The sequence below is a fragment of the Nanorana parkeri genome, unplaced genomic scaffold, assembly GCF_000935625.1.
Source record: "Nanorana parkeri isolate BGI_ZX_2015 unplaced genomic scaffold, ASM93562v1 scaffold2330, whole genome shotgun sequence".
NCBI classification, from domain to species: Eukaryota; Metazoa; Chordata; class Amphibia; order Anura; family Dicroglossidae; genus Nanorana; species Nanorana parkeri.
Genome location: NW_017308598.1, coordinates 111,974 through 128,296, shown reverse-complemented (window position 1 = coordinate 128,296; position 16,323 = coordinate 111,974). Strand labels below are relative to the sequence as shown.

The 16,323-nt window shown below is 41.0% G+C and overlaps 1 protein-coding gene across 2 annotated transcripts in view; it reads left to right on the top strand.

Annotated features, from left to right (window-relative positions):
- The window catches only part of DDX46 (DEAD-box helicase 46), a 121,275-nt gene that overhangs the window by 30,632 nt on the left and 74,320 nt on the right, over window positions 1-16,323 (top strand). For both annotated transcript variants that reach the window (XM_018573315.1, XM_018573316.1), the window contains 3 exons: window positions 2,785-2,960; window positions 11,479-11,600; window positions 13,219-13,297. In XM_018573315.1, the coding sequence (XP_018428817.1) occupies window positions 2,785-2,960; window positions 11,479-11,600; window positions 13,219-13,297 (377 nt within the window). The remainder of the gene's footprint in view (window positions 1-2,784; window positions 2,961-11,478; window positions 11,601-13,218; window positions 13,298-16,323) is intronic.

Below are 16,323 nucleotides of genomic sequence, written 5' to 3'. Positions count from 1 at the left end.
CTGCCCCCCACACACGTACCATAATAATCCCCCCTGTTCCCTGCCCCTCACACGCATAGCAAAATTGAAGGAAAGTGGGGTTTTGAAAGCACCAGAATGACAACTCCAAACAAAGATAGTATAAAAATATATTTTTAATAATATTTTTTTTTAAAAGCTCATAGCAATTTCGTAAAAGTATTAATGACCAAATAAGTAGATAAATCCCTCAATGCTCATTCCCTTCACAAAGAACCTTCCATTCACAGTATGGATATTGATAAAGAGAACATGATTCAAATTTACAATTAATCAATAAACTTGATCGAGGTAAGTTGATCAGGTATCAAAAATTCATGATACTAACATATATAAATAGGTCTGGAATCAAATGCTAGGAGGGTTTAGAGGAGAAGAAGACTTAATCTCCACTAACACCGCCCTTCATGCATAGTATAGCCATTAGAAAAAACCATGATTCATATATAGGAAAACCATATTAAACATAATCTGGCTTCAACACATACAACAATAATGCATGATCTGATTTGAAACAAGTCAAAAACCTCATATCGTATTGGAAGTGAAAAAATACTATTAAAAGGGTTGGATGCGGAAGAGCAGTTGCTCGACGCTTCGCGCTGTAGCAGAAACTTCCTCTTCTCTAAGGTGAGATTGTGGAAGACTGTTTCATGTCACAGGTCATGCACCATGGGAAGACTGAGCACAGCAACAAAACACAAGGTAGTTATACTGCATCAGCAAGGTCTCTCCCAGGCAAAGATTTTAAAGCAGACTGGGGTTTCAATATGTGCTGTTCAAGCTCTTTTGAAGAAGCACAAGGAAAGGGGCAACATTGGGGATCGTAGATGCAGTGGTCGGCCAAGGAAACTTAATGCAGCAAGTGAGAGACACATCATGCTTACTTCCCTTCGACATCAGAAGACATTTAGTAGTGTCATCAGCAGCCACCTGGCTGAAACCAGTGGGACCCAGGTACACCCATCTACTGTCCAGAGTAGTCTGGCCAGAAATGGTCTTCATGTAAGAATTGCAGTTAAAAAGCCATACCCCCGATGTGAAAACAAGGCTAAGTGACTCAACTAAGCATAAAAACATAGGAACTTGGGTGCAGAAATATGGCAGCAGGCGCTCTGTACTGATGAGTCAAAGTTTTAAACATTTGGCTGTAGCAGGAGGCAGTTTGTTCACCTAAGGGCTGGAGAGCTGCACAATAATGAGTGTCTGCAGGCAACAGTGAAGCATTGTAGAAGTTCCTTTCATGTCTGGGGCTGCATTTCTGCTAGGGATGCTCTTGAAAAAAAGTATCGGTACTCGGCCTTAAAAAAGTGGTATCGGTGCATCCCTAATTTCTGCAAATGGAGTTGGAAATTAGGTCAGGATCAATGGTGTTCTCAATGCTGAGAAATACAAGCAGAAACTGATCCATCATGCCATACCATCAGGGAGGCATGTGATTGGCCCCAAATGTATTGTGCAGCAGGACAACGACCTCAAACATACAGCCAATGTCATTAAGAACTATCTTCAGTGTAAAGAAGAACAAGGAGTCCTGGAAGTTATGGTTTGGTCACCATAGAGCCATAGAGATGTTTGGAACAGCCTACCTGCTCAGTTCCTTCAAAAACTGTGTGCAAGTGTACCTATATAGTTTTAATATTGATTTGAGTTGGATTTTTCTTCTGTTCATTTACTTTCTATTTTGTTAATAGATAAAAATAAACTATCAACACTTTTACTTCTGAAAGCATTCTATTTTACAGCATTTTTTCACACGTGCCTAAACTTTTGCACAGTACTGTATATAAAATATAGGGTGGGGGGGTTGCTTATTCTTGCAACCTCGGCCAGTTTGCTAGACTCAAAAGTGTTGGCCCGGGTCTACATGGGCGAAAATCTTTTTGTTACTTGGAGATTTACCTACTGGTGCCCATCATCATATTAGAAGCACGTTGTTTTCAGTATACTGCTTACGGTGTTACTGCCAACAAGCAGTTCAATCTCGCAATAGGAAGGAGATGTGATCACCAGTATAGCCCTAGACTTGCTGTGTGCTTGGTGATTTTCATGTATTACGGTGAAGTATTAAAATGTTATGATCTGAAGCGGAGTGTGCTTCAACATTTTCAAATAGCATAACATTGCAATAGAGTGAAGAGAATATGGGCAAATAATTGCAAAGCAATGCATCTGTAGTGCCACTTAGCACCTAGTAGACTGAAAGGGAAATTTAGATAATATTTATATGTGACATGTAAAGGGTGTGTTAATTTGATCAATTTTGGATGGATTTGGATTTGATTCCTTCACTTCCTGTCTGTTTATAAAGGTTGTCGCCAAAACAAGAAAAAAAAAATGTAAGTAAAATAAAAATGTTTGTTTGCAAAAAAATGTAAGATGATTTCATATCAGCATGCAGAGCTGCATGCTGAGGTGATTTTTAGTCAAAGGAGGTAAAGGTTCACTTAAAAATGCATCACATGGTTTACTTCTCTCTTTATAAATTATTTTAAAATAACAAAAATAACTTCATTGAGCTATGGTGTGTTGAAATGCAGTGATGTATGTTGATGCGCTGTGTAAAAATGCAGACATGCTGTTATTTTTAAGCACCACACACCAAGGCAGTGTGTGTTGTTTTCAGTGTGTCTTTCTGTTAAGCATTAATCAGTGCAGAGCTGCACATCTCGATGCACCTGATGTGAGCTAGCTCTAATACCTTTTATGGTGGATTGGTTTGGAAAACAAATTAGGTGGAAAAAAAATTATCTTGTCTTTTAACAGGCACTTGTATGAAAAACCAACTCCAATCCAGGCACAAGCTATTCCTGCAATTATGTCTGGCCGTGACCTAATCGGTATTGCCAAAACCGGAAGTGGAAAAACAATTGCCTTCCTTCTGCCCATGTTTCGCCATATAATGGATCATAGACCTCTTGAAGATGGCGAAGGGCCAATAGGTAGGTAACAAAAAGTCCTTCAGCAGCTTTTGGGCATTTAATTTTAACTTGTTTTGTGTAGATGGCTTTATGACCCTTGCATATTGTTGTCTATCCTAATGTGTTCTTTTACTGTAGACGGCAAGTCTCCCCGTCTTCTCACACACACACACACACACCACCCTTAATAACTGTGTCCATTTTCAATTGGCTAGTCATTAGGTTGTGTAATTTGTTTCGTTTATACTCCTTGCTGTAACACGCCAAGTGTATGCAAGTTTCAAAATCTCATAATGGCTGCTACTCACGAGCCATTAAATTGGATCTTAGTTCCAAAAAATTGAGAATTGCTATCGTTTAGAGAACAACAAGGGATGTTAATTGTGGCTAAAAAATATACTGAAATATTTTACCTTTTTTTTTTTCATGAATTTCTTTTGGAAAATAGAAGTGCATTTCCTTTTGCCTTGAACAGCATAAATGTATATTTGTAGTGTGAGATTATATTTGATTTGTAGTGGTATTTGGTGATGTCACTATTGTGTAGTTCTACTTTGGAGGGCTTGATGGAAAGGTTGGTACCTGAAGACCTGCAGTGCAAGGATACTCTTGCTTCTGCTTCATACTTTTGTTCATTCTGTGGATGTTTTCTCCTCCGTGTCTTCCTGCTTCTTGATCATCTGACTTAAAGGAGAACTATGGGGGTCAGTGTTTTTCCCCATAGTTCTCCTTAGGGTAGCGGGAGGACACAAACTAGCGTCCTCCCGTTATCCTAAGCTCAGTATACCGCGAGCTACAGCTCGCGGTATACTGAGACGCCGCAGCCGGAGCGGATCCCGACGTAGATGACGGGATCCGCCCAGCTGCGTGAGTGACAGCTGGCTCTGCCTATCTAGAGGCAGAGCCAGCTGTACCCGCCCCCTCCCCCGTCCGTTCCGCCAGTCAGCGCTGGCAGATCGGAGCGGGGAGAGGGGAATCCAGCCCTCCCCCTGTCATGGCAGAGAGCCGTGACAGGATCGAGAGGTGAGCGAACCTGGTATGTGTTCGCTCACCTCCCGATCTACTGAGCCGACCTGTGACAGTCTCATTGTCACAGGTCGGCTAGAACTATGAGGTGAGTGGAAATCACTCATCTCATAGTTCTCCTTTTAAGGAAGCAAAGTTCTGGCTCTACCAAGATAGTCACCTACACACATAGACACTTTGGAGGACAAGGCATTATATGTTAGTAAGGGGTAATAGATCAAGGGGTGGAGAACACAGGCAATATCTGTGCTTAGTCCTTTGTATTCTGCTTGCTGTTTTTAGGTCAAGCTTCCACAGTTCAGGTTCTTTACTATCAGGGACCAGTTCATGGGCTTCAAAAAAACTATTTACAAAAGATAGTTGGGGAAATCCATAGTATCCCATGTCGAAGCCCAAATTACAATGATTTATTTTTCTACCACAGGTGCAAATTATTATTATTATTGCATAGTATTTATATAGCGCCAACAGTTTGCGCAGCGCAAATAAATAAATAATAAATGGATCAGATTAGTTTAAACTGACATATTGTGTTGGAGATTTGGGCTTTTAGCTAATTTTTTTGAGTGTTTAAACTAGAGGCCAAGTTTGGGCAAAGAGCAGAAGCCAGATGGTGAATGCACCTTTTTAACCTTTTAATTTAGCAATATACACAGTGTGGTCGTAGAGGTGTACTGGATGTAATTCTATAAAATTAATAAATCTGAATTAGCCACCATAACCACCAAGTGCTTTAATTGTACTAACCCTTTTGGTAGATGGGCTTGCTGGTAGAATGCAGGATTTGCTTTTATTTATCTTTAATTCAGACTAGTTCACAAATTTCTCAGTAATGCCTAGTCCTGGTTGTAGTGCAGGAATTTGTCTATTTTTTGCAGCCAGGGCTTCAGCTGCTAGAGCAGTGGTGGCGAACCTTGACACTCCAGTTGTTTTGGAAAGACAAGTCCCTTGAGGCATTGCAAGGCTCTGACAGCCACAGACATGACTCCCAGAGACAGGTGCATGTTGGGATTTTTAGTTTTGGAACAGCTGGACGGCCTTTTCTTGTGTGGGGCCAGCATGTCCCACTGCTCCACACAGGCGACAAAGGGAATATTTTAAAAAAGCCACCTAAAAAAAATGACATGATCGTACTATGTAAACTTGTTATTACTCAGTTAAAGGTCTATTTCTTGACCATTGAGGGAAACAGGAGATCTTCATTGTTAGAGAAATACTGCTGCATACAAGAGGATTAAACACTGGCAAGCAAAAAACGGTAGGCCAGCTTAGGATAACCCCCTTAATGATGACCTATTTTTGCTGGAACTTTTTACTTACTCTCTGATTTTCTTTTTTTTCTTCATTCAAGACTTTTCTCTACACTGCTGCTAGAGGGTGTCTCTTCGATTGCAGGTGTCTGCAGCCTTGCTTTTGTAGTGCCGCATCAAGACCTCACTGGACTGGATGCTTGCGGGGATAAACTGATAGTAACCTTTTGGCTCCAGGTTTCACTCTCCAGACTCCATTCTGGTAAAAGCTGGCTACAGAGCATTTTCTAGGTCCAGCTGCTGGAATTGCCTCAGTGCTTGCCCTGTCTCTAAAGACTCACTTTGTGAGTACACCGGATGGGCCAAGCACTGGGAGCTACCTCCTTTTACACAGGTCGCTGGGTGCCGTTAAAATCCCCTGTTTTCTGTCAATTTTTACTACAGAAGGGGGTTAACGCTGTGCGATTTGAGAGCTGATGTCATCCACTGCGTGGAGTTCTGTTTTCTGCCGTAGGGCATCAAGGAAGCATTTCCTCGCTGCTGCTTATAAAGAGCCACGTTGAACTTCATCTTAAATCTGAGTTTTTTACTACAGTCATACGCCTGCTCCCGCACATTCTCTAAATGATTTACCAGCGGCTTCTGAGCCATTGGCCGCAGTTTGCTCCAGTCCCTGTCTGATGAGACTAGAGTATCAACCTGTTGCTTCCACAAGTGCTGTTTCCACTTTTAAACACTTTCTCGTTGTGCCTGCTTTTCCAGCTCTTTCAGTGTAGATTGGAAACACCCTAAAAATCTGTTTGCTCCCCCAACACTTACTGGGTTTGTACCAGTTTGAGAAGAATTTTGTGCAGAAGTGATTTGGCAGTGTCCCACTTTAAAAAGGTGCTTATTATTCCAATAGAAGATGCACCCATCTCTAAGGATCGTTGCAGGGAATGCCACAGTACATCACCCATCAAGGAGTAACCAGAAGTCTCTCTGCAGCAAAAGAGGTAGATCGGATCCTGTCCTGGGCAGAATTTCTGGTTTGAGCCTTGTCCATTGTGTACGTCCAATGTGTAGAAAGTTGTAAGGCAGACTTCTTCAGCTGGCAGTGCCTGGACCCGGGAGAGTGGTCCCTACACCTGGAGGTGTTCGAGGACCAGTTTTGCAGGTGGGGGATGCCTGGTGTAGACTCCCTGGTCCCTTGTTTCAACAACAGACTGGACAGGTTTGTCTCCAGGTACAGGGATCCTCAAGTGGAAGCAGTGGTTGCTGTGGTGGAATCATTAGCTAAAAAAAAAAGCAAGGAAGGCTTCTTCCAGCAAGGTCTGTCATCAGACATGGAAGGCATTCTTTACTTGGTATGAGTCTCAGGGCTTCCACCCTAGCAGTTTCGCCTTGGGAGGAATCCTCTTTCTTGCTGCTGGGTCTGGACCAGATTTCTCTCTCAATACTATCAAGGGCAAGGTTTCTGCCCTTTCTGTCTTGTTCGAGAGACCTGTCTCTTCTCACTCCTTGATTAAAACAATTTTACAGGGAGTCTCCCATGCAGCTCCCTCTGTTGTTCCCATGTGACTCCATGAAATCTGGTTCTGTACCGGACTTCTTCAGATAGCACTGTTTGAACCTATTAGGGAAATTTCTCTCTACCCTCACCCACAAAGTGGTTTGCCTTGCAGCTATTACCACTGCAAGACAAGTGTCTAAGCTGGGGACTTTAGCCTTCAAGGAATTCTTTCTGGTTTTGCATTGTTACAAGGTGACGTTGAGGTCCAGGAATTCCTTCTTGCGTTAGGTAGTTTTTGCCTCTCACCTTAATTAGGACATCGTTCTTCCATTCCTCTGTCAGTCTCCAGATAAATTTTTCCTCTATTGTCTTAATGTGGTTTAGTTTGTAAGAGGCTCTTCTTGGTCACTGTGTCTTTCAGAAAGATTGATTTCCTTTTGTCCCTATAAGGGTGCCCTGGCTTCTCGTTCCAGCTTTTCTATGTGACTCAAGTAGACCATAATCCAAGCTTATGTCCTCAAGCATTGGGTTCCACCTTTTTCCTGTAAAGGCACACTCTACTAGAACTGTTAGCGCTTCTTGGGTTTTTCAGTATAAAGCAACCGTTTCCCAGATTTGTCTGGTCTGCACTTCAATAGCTTATTGAGAGTGTAAAGGTGACACTGGGGGTCTTTTGGACTCCCAGCAACACCTTTAAAGAGTACCTGTCACCACCATCTACTATCACATGGTGGGCTTGTAAGCCCCCCTATGTGATGGCAATTAAAGTTTTAAAAAAAAAACGTTTTTAAAATGAACATAAAATAAAATGTAAAAATAATGTGAATATTTTTTTAAAGTCCCCGCCCCGCGAGAATGCGAGTCTTAACGTAAACACGCGTCGGGTGTGCATACGTATGAAAACAATGAACGCGCTACACATGTTGGGTACCGCCGCACACGCCGTTGTGAGACCAATAATTCTAGGGCCATGTTTTTGGGTATCTCTAAACTGATGACCTGTGGGGGCTTTTAAAGCGTCGTCTATGGACTTTTTGGGGTAATGAATTTTGTCGCCGTTTCACGGGCGCACGCAAATTTTAACCTGGGCATGTTGGGTATCTTTTTACTCGTTGTAACCTCATCTTTTATATTTTATTATACAAATGGGTATTTAATTGTGTTTTTTGGTGAATTTAAGTGCATTTGTCACTAAATGTTGGGGTGTGATGGGTTGTGCTAATATCGTACAACATAAAAATTTGCAACTGCCACCATTTTATTCTATAGGATCTTGGCTTTCAGAAAATATATAATGTTTGGGGGTTTTAAGTAATTTTCAGGCCTAAAATGAGGAATATAATATGGGAGCAAAAACAAATGAAAAAAGGCCTCAGTCATGAAGGGGTTAGACATATGTGACCCTCAATAGAAACAAAATCCTTTTTTTGGACTACATTGAAGGATACTGGTCCCACCCCTCCCTGTTTATGAGCATGGCCTTGGTACTGCTTTGCTGCAAATCTGAGGTATGCTTGGTAGTAGGTGTGATTTTCCTGGGCTGTCCTAACGTGATTTAATTTAAATTTTTTGCCAGTGTCCAATCCACAAAAGGTATAACTGAAGGTTAAAGATTTCCTGTGTCCCTCAATGGACTCCAAGAAAAGGATTTTGTTTTTTCAACAATAAAAATAATCAATCACAGCAAACTGTACTGACAAATGTGGCCTGTAATTCTTAAACACTTTTCAGTATGAAAGTGACTTTAACCATTTGAAGACCAGGTGTTTAGACCCCCTTCCTGGCCAGTCCATTTTTCAGTATTTAGCGCTGTGGTACTTTGACATTTATTCTGTCATGCAACACTGTACTGAAATTAATTTTATAAAAACAAATTTGGGGAAAGATAGAGCTTGCTTTTGGTGGTATTAAATCACCACTGCAGGTTTTTATTTTTTACTATATTAAGAAAAAATTACTGACAATTTTGGGGAGAAAAATGTTTTTTTTTTACATTGTTAGGAAACAATTATTACCCAATTTTTTTAAAATATAAAAGACTGGGTCACGTCTGGTAAATAGACTCCAAACATGTCAAGCTTTAAAATTGCGTGCACCCATGAAATCGTAGAAAACTACCATACCCAAAATTGACCATGGGCGACGCTTTTAAAGCTTTTACTGCTCATCATTTTAGTGTCATCAGTGATTGATGGCCCTAGAATTATTGATCTCACTGCGACGTTCGCTATGATATGTAACGTGTGGTGTAATGGGCGCAATCGTTGTTTTCGCATGTATGCATATCTGACACATGTTTGCATGCCTGTATGTATGGGTGGAGACTTTTTTTTTTTTTTAAATAGTGTTTTTTTTTTTATTCTTTTTTTATGTGTAACTTTAATTTTTTTCACTTTTTTTTCCCCCATTTTATTGCTGTCACATAGGGGGCTAATAAATCCCCCCTATGTGATAGCAAAGATATGTGACTGGTCCTCTTTATGGAGACATCAGGGGTCTCCAAGACCCCTACTGTCACCTAAGTCCCCCCTGAAGAAGCTGATGAAGAGATCTGCTTCATCAGCTTCTCAAGCTGGAGAGTGACACAAGAATGCGGAAGTGATGTAATATACAACACTTCCGCATTCTGACAGCAGAGAGAGGGTACAGGAGGGAGATTGTGTACCGATTACCCTCTGATCCCCTGTCAGAGAGGCACTATGCTGGTCCTGGGCACGCAGAGCCCAGGACCTGTCTGCAGTGTATTAGCAGTGCTACATATAGAGTACACACTGCAGAAATAGATTTACAATTCTCCCCTGCAAACATGAATGGGTTAAATGATCCATAGTACAACTACATGGTATGTACTATGGCTCATTTAATCCATTCATATTAGCAGGGGATAATTGTAAATCTATTGTCTGCAGTGTGTACTCTATATGTAGCACTGCTAATACACTGCAGACATTAGATTTACAATTATCCTCTGCTAATATCAATAGGTTAATAGGGACCCCCCTTGCCCTCACTTACTGCTCGATGATGGCTGGTGCCTCACGACGTGCCTCGCTGGTGAGGTCGTAGTCGGCGCTGTGCGGAAGAGCAGCGGCGAGTCAGCGCTGGTCTGGTGGGAGGAGCTCCAGGTGTGGTCCTAATTTAGCTGGCCGGCGACTGCCCAGAGGTGCCACGCATGTCGGGATCCTCTGGGCAGTCGCCGGCCAGCTAAATTAGGACCCCACCTGGTGCTCCTCCCACCAGACCAGCGCTGACTCGCCGCTGCTCTCCCGCACAGCAGCCTGAAGGTAAAGAGAAAAAAATAGCGCAAGCATCGGCGCTATGTATCGCGGCACTTTGACAAGTACAGGTACTTGTCAAAATGCCCTGTATCAGTCCCAAAACCGATGCAAGTATCAATATATCTGGACATCCCTACCGCCAACTATAGAGGGCTACATATCCCAACAACACATTATACCGCAATGAAGAATACCGCCAACTATAGAGGACTTCAAATCCCAACAATACATTATACAGCAATGCAGAGTACCACCAACTATAGAAAACTATAGATCTCAGCAAACATTATATAGCAATGCAGAATAAGACCATCAGCTATGGAAAGCTGCAAATCCCAGAAATACATGCAACAGCAATGCAAAATAATATACGGCTGCATACTCTGTGTTGCTCTGGGGGTGGTGGCCTGATGTCTCCAGGGTTAGCGACCATCTAATATGCCTGTTTAGAGGCCGCGCTGCTGCCTGATTGTGACCGGCCCGGATCACATACCGAGGCGATCCAGGACGGTCGGATCTATTTTCAGAGGTTGTCGCTGAACCTGGGCTCGCGTGCCAGCAAAGAGGGCCCCCGTGCCCTCCCTGACACGCGTGCCATAGGTTCGCCACCAATGATCTAATAGGTAAGAAATCTATATTTTTTTTTTTAAATGTTGGTATGGTGTGTGAATAAGACCGCATAAACATATAATTGGGTTTTCTCAAATTTGACTGCAAAAATGGAGCTACACTTTAAAATCAGATTGCCTAGGCCCTGCCCCAAAATTACAACTATTCCCACCAAGTGAATACTGAAGTTGCAATAATGTTTCCTAAGAGCACACGTTACAACAGCACAGAGTTGATGTTTTTGCAATTTATTTTAATGTGACACTAAGCTAAAGCGTTAAAACTTAAAAATGTATTAAAGTACCATAACTATTAACAAAGATGCATCTTATTTGTGCATCCCTCTGCTGTAGATCCTTAAATCATCTCTGAATTTGTGTTGTCATTGCCCTTCAGGAGGGAGGCATCTTTTGTTCCCAATGGTCTGTGTGTGTGTGTGTGTGTGTGTGTGTGTGTGTGTTGTAAGCTTCCTCCCGTGATGGGATACAAATTATTCATGTTTAGTTTACTAATTTGTATTGAGATTATAGTCTCATGGGAGCAAGCTTGGAGCAGTGGCTACTTTACAACACACACAAGGACCGTGGGGAAAAAAAGGAAGGACAATGTCAGCACAAATTCAAACATGATTTAATGATCTACAGCTGAGTGATGCAAAAATAAGGTACAATATTGTTAATAGTTAAGGTACTTGAATGCATTTTTAAGGTTTAACTCCTGAGTTTAGTGTCACTTTAACAGTAGTAGCTGGCTTTGCAAAGAAATTATTTGTTTATAAAGTGGATGTATATGATTTGTGGCTAATAAGGAATGTATTTAACTGAAAATAAGCTGGAGTTTAACTTTAAAATGTTTTTAACACTGAATTTTGCTCTTATTTTCAGCTGTTATATTGACTCCAACAAGAGAGCTTGCTTTACAAATCACAAAAGAATGCAAAAAATTCTCCAAGCCTCTTGGACTGAGAGTAGTTTGTGTGTATGGTGGAACAGGCATCAGTGAGCAGGTAACACCAAAAAAAAAGTGTTTAGCCCTCTAATGTCTTACAAGTTTTGTGGCTAAACTGTGAATAACTATGTAACCCAGGGCTTGACAAATCCCAGGCGCCAGGTCACCATGGCGACTAGAAATTGCGTCCTGGCGCCTGGGCTTTTGTCAGTCTACTCCTCCAGCACATCAGCTCTGCTTCCCTCCCTTCTCCTCCCCACTGGGAGCCCGCTGAATGCTGCCGTCTGTGTCCCCTTCGATCCCTGCTGCTCTCCCTGCCTGGTTTAGCGGAGGCAGCGGGGATCGAAGGGGACACAGACTGCTGCAGCCGACACAATATAAATAAATATTTTTTTACATTAACTAGTTTGAGTTGTTACACCATTTATTTGTATAAATATATACTACATGTAAACAACTAATACAAGATGACTCATGTCGTTCAGTTTTGGATGCAAGATTTTTGAATATGAAAGTGAATCATTGGCTGTGTGCAGCCTGTATAAACAGCTTTTTTTATTCTGGGGGTGGGTGGTCTCCCTCCTGTGACTTGTTCCTTAGCATTTAAATATATATTCTTAACAAGTACTGTGAACATATCTTTTAAACTAGTGATCCCTCACCTCTCTAGCTGTTTGTACTATGAAGTAATTAATCACTTCAGTACCGCCATGTTGCACCCCCTTCATTACCAGACCATTTTTCAGTTTTCAGCGCTGTGCAAGTTCAGCTGAGAATTCCTGCATCGCTCCAGCAACACTGTAACAATATTAATTTTATATAAAATTTTGGGGACAAATAAAGCTTTCTTTTAGTGCTATTTAATGAACGCTTTCTTTTATTTTTACTATATAATGTAAAAAAGACCCCCACAAAGCCAGTTTCTTTTACCTTTTATAAATCATAGCAAATTAAAATGTCAGGACAGTATGAAAATTCCGGAAATGACCCCTTTTTGGAAACTTGACACTCCAGGGTGATCTAATTATTATTATTTTTTTGGCAATGAAGAAACTGGGGTTAATACACAGCTGCAGCTTATTTTTGCTCTAGGAGGCAATTAATGGCTGACTAATTCATTCACTAGTTCCTTTACTCTCCCCTGCCTCTAATGTAAGAGGAGGAAAGGGAAGGCCAATCACAGCGATCACACAACACAGAGCCAGTCGGATTGGCTCTGTGTCTAAAGCTGCTGTTCTCCGCTATCTAAGGAGAGCGAGAGCAGCAGCCGCGCGCACATGTACGTTTATGGGAGGACCTACAGGTAAGTCCTCCAGGAACAATGCACCAGCGTATCGACCGTTTTAATACAGTCTGGTCCACAAATGGTTAATTCTAAACTGTTCCCAAGATCACAACAGACTCTTGAGTTTCAGTTAGAATTATCTGTTGTTTGTTAACATTAGCGGGCTGTCATGCTGCCAAAATACTGTTGAAGTGGAAAATAGGAGAAGAGCTAACATTCTAGTGTTTCTTCATCCCAAAGCTATTGGCTACAGAAGTTAATGAGGGCTTGTTTTAAAGTATTTTTACCCCTTGTTAAATACCTTTTGTGTGCTTAGACTGGGCACAGGTTTACTATAATAAATGTTATATGTGCTTTTCCTGAGCACTGTTTTTTTTTGTTTTTCATTAAGATTGCTGAATTAAAACGAGGTGCAGAGATAATAGTTTGTACACCAGGTCGCATGATTGACATGCTAGCTGCAAACAATGGTGAGTTTACCTAATTTATTTTCCCAGTTTGGTATGTATTTGTATACTTATTGTAATGGCAAGTTTTGTTTTCCCGAAGTGCCCACATTTTTGCTTGGTAGCCCAAGTGAAAATGTGGGCTCTACTAAAAGGCATGTTGTAGAATTCACAAACATACCAGAATACTGTATTACAGTGTAAAAAGGCCATTTTGTAGTGGTAAGGCTTCTCTGGTTGAAATAACGCACACATTTAACAAACAACCAATACGTGGAAGGTTTCAGAAGATGAACTGGTTTTGCCAGAAACACACTGACAGTTTCAAAGTAAATGGGTTACAAACTAACATCAGACATCCTTGGGAGGAACCAATGTCTGATAAAGATGATTTGACTAGTTGGAAAACTTTTGCCACTGTCCTTTAATGGCTTAAAAATATGCTGGTAGCACAGGTTGCAAGCTGAGACACCTGAGATTTGCTAAAGAGTGATTGCATAACAAATCCATTAAACATTTTGTTAATTCCTTAATAATTGGTTCTTAAAATATTATCAAACCAGCCATGCTAAATAAAAGTGGTTTTTAACAACACATTCATTTTACATTGCCATATTTTTATTGAACAAATGATTTAAACGAACACTGTCACTTTTCCCATTATGGCAAAGTGACAGTGTCTGTGAAAATTCTTCTCCCCACCCAACCCACTTATACTTGCCTTTCCATCAATCCCCCACCACACTTGCCTCTAACTGAGCTGGTAGATTCTCAGTGTTTCTCAGTATGGGAGAACATGTGACTCCTCCTTCAGGGACTCGATCCACTGATACCCAATTTTACAGTGATCTGCTGCTGCTCCTACCTTCGACACCTTCGATCATGTGACAAGATTGACCTTTAGACCCAAGTACTGTCACATGCTCTTCCATACCTAGAAGCACTGTGTTTTTTGCACAAGCATGGATGGTGGGGGATCAGTGGCGAAGTATCAGTTGGTTTGGTGGCTGGGAAAGCCTTTCCATAGACACTAATTTTGCCCATAATGGGCAAAGTGACTGTTTCTTTAAACAAGTAAGATGATTAGTGGAACTTTAACATCTAATGCTGATTAAACCTTATACAAAACTCTATTTTCCATAGTTCATGACGTTTTGCAATAACAGCCACTTTTTGACAATGCAACTGCTTTTCAGTAGGGTTAAGATCAATCCTCTGTGCTTGGCATTGTAAAATATGGAATGTCCCCTGAGTCGCTGTTAGTTAACTGCTATGATTTTAACCATTTTCCAGTTCCATTATGTAGTGTTTTGTGAGTTTAAGATTATACCCTAAATATTTCCTGATACTACTTTGGAATTGTTGTATTGATTCCAGATGTCCTTTAGGAGCAAAGCATTTTCATATTTTTGTACCCCCTTCACCATGTTTCATAGTTGGGTTGCAATTTATGGTTATTTCCTGATTTATAATGCTGTGTACTTATACCAAATATTATAACTTTTGTCTCGTATGTCCATGTTCCAGTGTTGCTTTAGCAAATCCTGGTGGTCACTTAATATATGTAGGAACATTTATATTTTTTTGCACCATAAACATCAAACGTATCCAGTTTTCTTTTGCAGTTAATACAGATGCTATCTAGTGATGACAGGAGATCCTTAGCTGTCACCTGCTTGGCAATTAAAATGTGGTCCTCTTTAAGCAGAATTCTGTGGTGAGGCTCAGGTAATCAAGAGTTTTATTTCCTCCTGCAGCACTGCAAGTAAAACCAGTGCCTGAAATGGACTCCTTGACTCCACAAAGTTCAAGTAGCTATAGGATAATATAGAGAAAGAGGTTACCCTTTTCAATTTTTAAATATTCTAGGGGTTGTCATATTTTTCTGTTTATTGTCCATTGGAAAAGTCCCAAAAGTAGGGGAATAAACATTGCCTCTAGGGAGAGGGGCTATAAAAAAAAAGAAATTGTATGACAATTTAAAATGTGTGTTTGTTAAATAAAACTGACTATTAGTATGACGTAGCGTTTTAAGGGTAATTCCACTTTCCCAGGCATATTTGGGAAAACGGAATTACCCCCGCCAATCTGCGCCCCCCCTCTCGGCTGCTCTTACCTTTTGAAGAAATGCTGCTTCCCCTCTGCGGCTGCCAGTGTAAGATGTGTCCCCTGTACACAGCATTGCAGCCCTGCACTATAAATGTCAAATTACGCTTGCAAATGGTGAGCCCTCATTGGTCAGCTTGGCAAGAAACACTTCTCATTGGTCAGCATGGTGAGGTGACCGTACTGGCTAATGCTCTCTATTTGTGTAATTTGAAATACCTAGTTTAGGGCTGCAATGTTGTGTATGGACTGTACACCGGGAGACGTGGAGGGGAATATTATTTAGTCCCTGGTTTCTTGGTAATTCCCAAAGAATCTAGTGCAGTGTCTTACCTTGTAGGAAAGAATAGCATAGAACAGTGTTGTGTCTACATTGACAAGATCCAGCTTTCTGCATTATTACAATTTGGTCCAACGTTCCTGGAATAGGGTTTGCAAGGCTGGATGGGTTCACCCAACCTGAAGCTATATTCGATCATGGGTTTCGTTTTTGTGACCCGCCACCCCCTCAAGAATTATACCCAATTGGAGGTGCCTACGATTGGTTTCTTGCTTGTTTGAAGGCAAGATTAAGTGGAAGAGCAAACACTTTAGGATGAACAAATGTTTCAAATTGTGTACCTCAAGAGAGCCTGCCATGTGTGTTTTATTGCAGAGGACTGAGACCTAAATGAGCCCTGCAAGCAGTCGGTTTGATACCAGGATGTTGAATTGTTTTTTAAACCTTTCCAAGAGTATATAATGAAACATTTTACAATTGCCTTCTGGAATAGCTATGTAATTCAGTGGCTAAAAAAACTTGCTATTACAATCATAGGTTGAGGTTTTTTGGCATTTATATCTGTTTGTTTTGCATGCAGAACTTGTCTGTTTTTAGAAATCTTTGTACCATGAAAAAAAACTTACTAAACTGTTACATTGTTTAACTTCTGTGGGAAAAATAT